This window comes from Tarenaya hassleriana, unplaced genomic scaffold (genome assembly GCF_000463585.1).
Source record: "Tarenaya hassleriana unplaced genomic scaffold, ASM46358v1 Cleome1, whole genome shotgun sequence".
Taxonomy (NCBI): domain Eukaryota; kingdom Viridiplantae; phylum Streptophyta; class Magnoliopsida; order Brassicales; family Cleomaceae; genus Tarenaya; species Tarenaya hassleriana.
Genome location: NW_010960187.1, coordinates 4,442,557 through 4,449,011, shown reverse-complemented (window position 1 = coordinate 4,449,011; position 6,455 = coordinate 4,442,557). Strand labels below are relative to the sequence as shown.

Sequence of the window (6,455 nt, the reverse complement as noted above, 5' to 3'; positions counted from 1 at the left end):
GGGAGCCGCTTTGGGCGGTGGCTCAAACGGTAGTAGCTCTCTGCACCGTCACAGAAGGTCGGGCAAGCGAGTCAGCGGCTCAGGTGGTTCGAGCTCTTCACCGAGCGTCCATAAACACAAGGGGACGAAGAACCGAAGTCGGCATCAGCTGAAGAAAACTGCGTTACATTAGGTGATGGGTCAGGTGTTTTATGGGTTGCTGAAAAAGATCATGTTCCCGTTCCGTTGCCTGAGACAGTTTGAAGTTGTGTTTGGTGTCTTCTGGTGATCAAAGTGTGACTTTTAATTGTTACTTCTAAGTTAACCTTTCGTCCCTCTTTTTTATTTTTTCTGTATAAATAAATATATAGAAAAACGTAGGAAGATTATTCGACAAAGTGTAAATTTACATACGCCCACTTCATACCATGAATATTTTGCATTACTCCGATAAATGTTCGGAATTTACTTATTATATCTCGTATTCTGATACCGAAAAAACTCGACATAACTTTTTTTTAAACTTATTTCGTAAACATCTTCACAAATCTGAATATTGTTCTTCGCTGTATAAATAAACCGGTAAAAAAAAAGAACCCAAAAAAACCCCAACGAAAATTAAGAAAAAAATCTAAATCTGTGAAATAAAGTCCGGGTAATAATAAATTTACCCGGACGCCCCGCCTCCCCACCTACTGCCTTACGGCCTCGGCAGGAAAGTTCCTCTTTCTTCTTCTTCTTCACCGTCTTCTCTGCCGTGTGAGAGACAAAACATGTTCGAAGATCATTCGTCGGATAAGGTTTCATTGTCGCCTGGTGAAGGGTTTCTGACAGAAGAGAAGCCTTTGTTCGCTGCTGCTTTCGATCTCTATAACTCGAGCTTCCCACTTCATCTGTGTCGTCATGCTTCTCGCTGTCTCTATCAGCTTCGCCGTGTCTCTTATTATCACCCATCCCTATTCCCAAAAACTTTCAATTTTCATACCATTCCTTTTTTCTACAGAATTCCATGTGAAAGAATATTTACCTCCGGGCGAAGTAACCGATCGATTTCCATGAAAATATCCATGAGTGAGCATCTGCTACGAGCCTGACCTGTCTGAAGCGACAGAAGCCCGTCTGCATGTACCATATCGTATGTTCTGGGGTATGTCGGGAATGCTTCACACCTGAAAAATACATTCGGATAACGTTTCAGACGATACGATCGGTGCTGGGGTATGTCGGGAATGCTTCACACCCGTGACTCACCAGTCGTGTAAAACCCCGACAAAGCCACGGTCGAGAATCATGGGAAGGTGGTTGGATCCGAGAATGGGCACGACATTCATTACCCACACGGATTTTCCTGCTTCCAACAATGCGGAATTGAACCCTCCGAACTGAGCGTTCATGTCGAGAACGTTTCTGAGCATATTATAAGGTGGCAAAGGATCTTCATCACCCGGTCTTTTTGGATGATCCGAGAATATGAGAGGTGACAACAGCGACCAGTACTCCCGTGCCGTCATTCTCCAGCTTTCGTTGTCCTCGCCAAAATCTTCAGGGTGAATACCTGCAGCATTTCAAAGCCAGAAACTAAAATTCGATGCAAGATTTTGCCAAAGGCGATACATGTAAGAGGCGGCCAATCATGAAGAAAATAACTTCTCATTCAAATTCCCAACCGTGTTATGATCATGAACGACAGATTCGAATCACTGATAAGCAAACGAAATCGATTACATTGGCACATATAACTTCATTGCAGAATCTGATGCCCTGTTCCACATGAATCCTGACATAGCTTTACTATCATCTGATATTGCAAAACCAGATCAGAAGAACACCCTTTTGTCTCCTCTATGTGAAAGGTTCTTTTTTTTCCTCAAAACGTAAAACCTTGTTCTTTTAGAAAACAAAATCTGTCACCGGTTGTTAGCTGAAAATCACTAATAAACAGATTTTTTTTTTTTTTTGTGAATTCTATAGTCTGATTACAAAATCTTTAGTTTATCATTTTACATTAGATTTCCTCTATTGTGAAATTTTATCCAAAGATAACTAATGAGACTAACCATATAGTGAAAGTTCGGTCTTGTTCAGGTTAGCCCTGCCAGGCCATGTTTTCCTGGCTTCAACCCGAACCCACCTCCGGCTACGGGTCCCACCTATGCATCTCTGAAGTGGCCGGTAATATGGAGATTCAACATCCTGTCCTTTGCTACAGATTGAAGGTCCTACACCGGGCTTCCTGTGTACATTGAGTATTCGGGTCAGAAAACATAAAGTTTTAAGATTCATGCCATGTCCATATATCCATATGCATCATCTTGAATAACAGAGAACTAAGTGAATTTCGCTGACCGGGAACTATAGCAGTTGGTTTTGCTCGTCTTCTTCCAAACAACGGTCTCATCTTGCTGAGATAAAAGATCCCAACAAAGGCTCTCAGCAAAATCATGAACAAAGTTCCATCTTTTTAGATTCTCTTTGTTACGGGCATTTGTGAGGGGTGATGTCCAGACGAAGTAGCCTCCGGGCTTCAGAACTCTATCAGCTTCAATCAAGAGAAGCCCATCTGCAAAGATGGATTATCATGTTAGAAAATCAGGATCCTATGTTCAAGTAAATTGCAAGAGCATTGTGTTGATGGGGTTTCTAAAGCTAGTACCTTTCTGGTCCCAATCAATTCCACATCTTGCACAATGCAACATGTCAAACGATAGTGAAGGATATGGCAATTGCTTCGAGATAAATGACCCGATCATTGCAGGAAGACCCCTCTCAAGTGTTAGCTGAACCTGGCTACCCGAGGCTTCGTAGTTTGCTATGCATAAAGTTAAGAGTTGTTTGGAAAATAGATGTGCCCCAAAGCTACCGTAACCACATCCGATATCTAAGATAGTTCTCACCTGAAACAACATAAAAGTCAGAAACTTTTTTTATCAGGGAAAGAAAGAACCACATCAAACATTGGCCAGATTAGGGATGCAAAGATTAAAGGATCCAATTCACATAACAAAAGTGACTTACACCAGCTTCTATGAAATTATCGTTGGGAAGCCCAATCATTTCAGCAATTTGATGAGAATAATCTTCAACCCCATCGAACATTGAAGATGCAGAACGGAAAGAAATCTGATCGTCTTCCATCATCATCATCCTGGCAAAATGCAACAGACACGTTACAAGGCTGGAACAACAAACTGTACAATCAGACAATGAGATAACCACATAAATCAGAACATTGATTTACCTCTTGGTGAAACTACCAGAAGACAACACCTCTTGAGCAGTAATCTTAACATTAGCGAACCAGATGACATCTCTACCAGTCGGCCACCTAAGAGGAATCCGGTAATTGGCAGGTGGTAATACTAAACAATCCACCTTCGATCCAGGCCCACAAAACCGATCATATTCATCACCATTGGAGTACCCAAGAGCAAGATTCTCGGAAACGTTAAAGCAAGGAACATAATTCTCTGAATCTGCAGAACAAAATTCCATCTCCTTCCATCTGTTAGGACCAAGAGAAATCTCCCCAATATCTAGCAAGTCTGAAACTAGTTGCTCCTGTAATCTCCTATAGTTGTGATATATGTGACCTCTGGACGACGTGGAAATGGATATCGTCCACCAGAACGATCCAGTAAGAGCAACAATCACGATAACAACCAAACTGATCTTCAAAAGAAGCATCATTAATCTGTGCCTACTCCTCGCGGTACCGCTTATATAAGGATCGGATGCAAACCCGTTTTCATTGATTCCGTTCTTAGGAGAAGAGTGATTACTGAAGAGGAAACCAAATGGGAACCTTAAGGCCAAGAAGGTATTGTCCATGGAACGGCTTCGATCCAAATCTCCCTTCTCTGTTTTGTCCTTCATTTGGGAATCCCACAAATCATCGCTGCTACCAGAAACCCTTATTCCAGAGGTGCCACGGTGCAGTGGCATCGACATTTTCGCTCGTTTAAGATTCCTGCAAAGCCAGATTGAAGTTTCCGAGAAACTAGAATCTGGAATCTCGAAATTGAGCAAAGCTATAATCAATCTTCAATAAGTGAAAAATGAAGCTCGAAATAGACAAGATGAAGTATTATTATGATCCGATATATGAACAGCTCGGTCACTGGTGATAAATCTAAGGAAAAAGGCTCATTCTTCGATTTACATCGATAGATCCGTAAACTCAGATAAAAACGAAATGATCAGATATTTCATTCTTTGCTCTTGGGAGACTGTAAGAACTGCACCTAGAATTTCAGATAAACCAAACATCAAATCAGCTCGACGAACATAATTCCTTGACATCGAAGAAACACTACCCAGCAACAAAAATTTCATATGCGTTGGATTTGTTTTGTCTACCGCGGAAATCGAAATCCAACCACGACCCAGATCAATTGGGCAAAACCCCATGACGGATCAATCCACAAAACCAGTAGAAATGAAAAATAAAATCGAATCGAATAAAAAAAACAGATACTAGAGAGTGGAGAAAGCAGAAGCGAATCAGACAAGAATGATTAAAAAAGGGGTGGGGAAGGAGAGCGCGATACCTTTTTTCCCCAGCAATGGCGGTCTTGGAGCTGAAGATTCGTAGTCTATTTACAATCGATTAAATCCGAAAATTCCCCAGAAAATTAGAGCGATTTCCAAGAATCCTTCATCGGATAGGTTTCTTACCGCAACTCCTTCTTCTCCTTCTTCTTCTTCTTCTTCTCTATCTATATATATATCTCTATCTCTCCGAGTGGAAGCTCAACAGTGGGAGAGAGTGAAGCAGCCGCGTCGTAGAGAATTTGTATGGATCCAATCTCGACAAGGCTCGTGAAATCTGAAAGAAATCATCCCCTTATAATAATGCTTTAACAAATATATAAACTTTTTTTTTTTTTGGTTTTTCGTTGGCATATTTGATGTTGATATTTATAAAAAACACACAAAATGAAATAAAATATATAAATAATTTTTTAGAAGGAAGTATAGAATTACGCGAATATTTACACACAAAAAAAGGCCTTGTCAATGTCACGTCACTCACGGCGTTCAAGCAAAAGACAGAAGCATCACTCCGGTAGTAGAATTAACTCGGCCGTAATTAATGCGATTAATTTAATTTTAAACTAAACCAGACCTAATTAATGCCTAACTTAAATCCTGGCGGTGCAAAAAAGAGTATAGTATATTACTAGTCGAGCCTCTCTCTACTGATTAGTCATTCATTATATTCGATTTACTAAATCTCAAATCGTTTTACAAAATGCAATAAAATATATAACAAAAAAAAAATAATTCCTCCAAAAGTATGAATCCAAAATCGAATAACTGATAAAATAAATAAAAAATCTCAGATCTATATGAATTTATAAATTGTAAATGAAAAACTGTAACAGATGAAAAAATAAAACCACAGTACGCAACTAATTATATATCAATTAACAGGAGTTTGAGAAAAGTCATGTATATATTTAAATGGATCAACGTGGACTATATAGACTTGAAAGAATTAATTTCACTGAAAGACTATTTTTCTTTCCCCTTTTTTTATTAGTGGGAAAGTGTGTAATTAGTATCGATTATAACCCATGTTAACGTGAAAACAAAAAGGATCAGGCTGTCCACAGAAATCCAATCTGCAAACAGACGAGGAAAGCCCTATTTATTTTGAAATGTGTTCTGTATTTATATGGCTTTATTTATTTATTTATATATTTTGTAATCATAATATTAGTATATATGGTTATAAATGCAGGAAAATCTGTATAGTTTCTTTTTAGTGTTCCTAATCTTTTAGTATCAGATGTTTATACTAGTCGTTAAAACGCCACAAATAGGTATCATTTCAAAATCAAACGCTTGTAACCTTTTGATTTTTTTGTAATCCTAATTATTAATTAAATAAATGCCAATAAAATATGTGCACCGCTAATTAATGATTGGATATATCTACTATTGTTTATTGCCAAACAAATAATAAATGGTTATTTTAATGGTTTTCTTTAAAAGACCTAAATGGTGACAAATAAAATCGGGTATTCTTTAATTATTTTGGCTCAATGGAATTTATTGGATCGGTGGTCGCAGCACCCAAAGATGCCTAGGAAATTAATTTTAAAATGGCATTTATACGAGTAAATATTTTTTATTTAAGGTCGGATTACATCAAACGGGGGCACGTGTAGGTCCCACATCGAACGCGTTCCGTGTCGGTGGGTTAATCCAGTCCGAATTGGTGGCTTTCGACAACGTCCGTAACCGTGTGTGTGGATGTACACGATCATTGCTCGAGTCCAGGGCTGTTTGGTTGCACAGGTAAGAACAAACGTGGATAATATTCGCACTGGAATTCGAGCTCTGTGGTGTGGCGGACGCAGGGGAGAAAGCTTCACGGGTCGTAAATTAATTAACAGTATAGGATTTATTATTCCGATGCACTTGAATTCTATAAATCTTCAAAATTTCAAATATATATATATATATATAAT

The 6,455-nt window shown here is 38.8% G+C and overlaps 2 protein-coding genes across 2 annotated transcripts in view; one reads left to right on the top strand and one right to left on the bottom strand.

Annotated features, from left to right (window-relative positions):
• LOC104810738 overlaps positions 1-368 on the top strand; it is a 3,126-nt gene extending 2,758 nt beyond the window's left edge. Inside the window, exon 5 of the mRNA XM_010537132.2 lies at positions 3-368. Within this exon, the coding sequence (XP_010535434.1) occupies positions 3-172 (170 nt within the window). The 3' untranslated portion in view covers positions 173-368. The remainder of the gene's footprint in view (positions 1-2) is intronic.
• A 113-nt stretch (positions 369-481) lies between these two features.
• On the bottom strand, positions 482-4,833 carry LOC104810748 (probable pectin methyltransferase QUA2). The gene is made up of 9 exons (XM_010537143.1): positions 4,527-4,833; positions 3,218-3,983; positions 2,995-3,124; positions 2,633-2,873; positions 2,326-2,539; positions 2,037-2,212; positions 1,231-1,534; positions 1,007-1,148; positions 482-935 (listed from the first exon to the last, which is right to left on the bottom strand). Exons 2-9 carry the CDS (start codon positions 3,925-3,927, stop codon positions 783-785), a joined length of 2,070 nt encoding a protein of 689 aa, XP_010535445.1. The 5' UTR covers positions 3,928-3,983; positions 4,527-4,833; the 3' UTR covers positions 482-782.
• Between the last annotated feature and the right edge of the window lie 1,622 nt (positions 4,834-6,455).

Coding starts and splice junctions, on each gene's coding strand:
- LOC104810748 (XM_010537143.1), bottom strand. CDS start 3,927: ATGTCGATGCCACTGCACCGTGGCACCTCTGGAATAAGGGTTTCTGGT. Junction 2,540..2,632: donor AATTGATTGGGACCAGAAAG/GTACTAGCTTTA, acceptor CCATCTTTGCAG/ATGGGCTTCTCTTGATTGAA. Junction 1,535..2,036: donor GACCGAACTTTCACTATATG/GTTAGTCTCATT, acceptor GAAATGCTGCAG/GTATTCACCCTGAAGATTTT.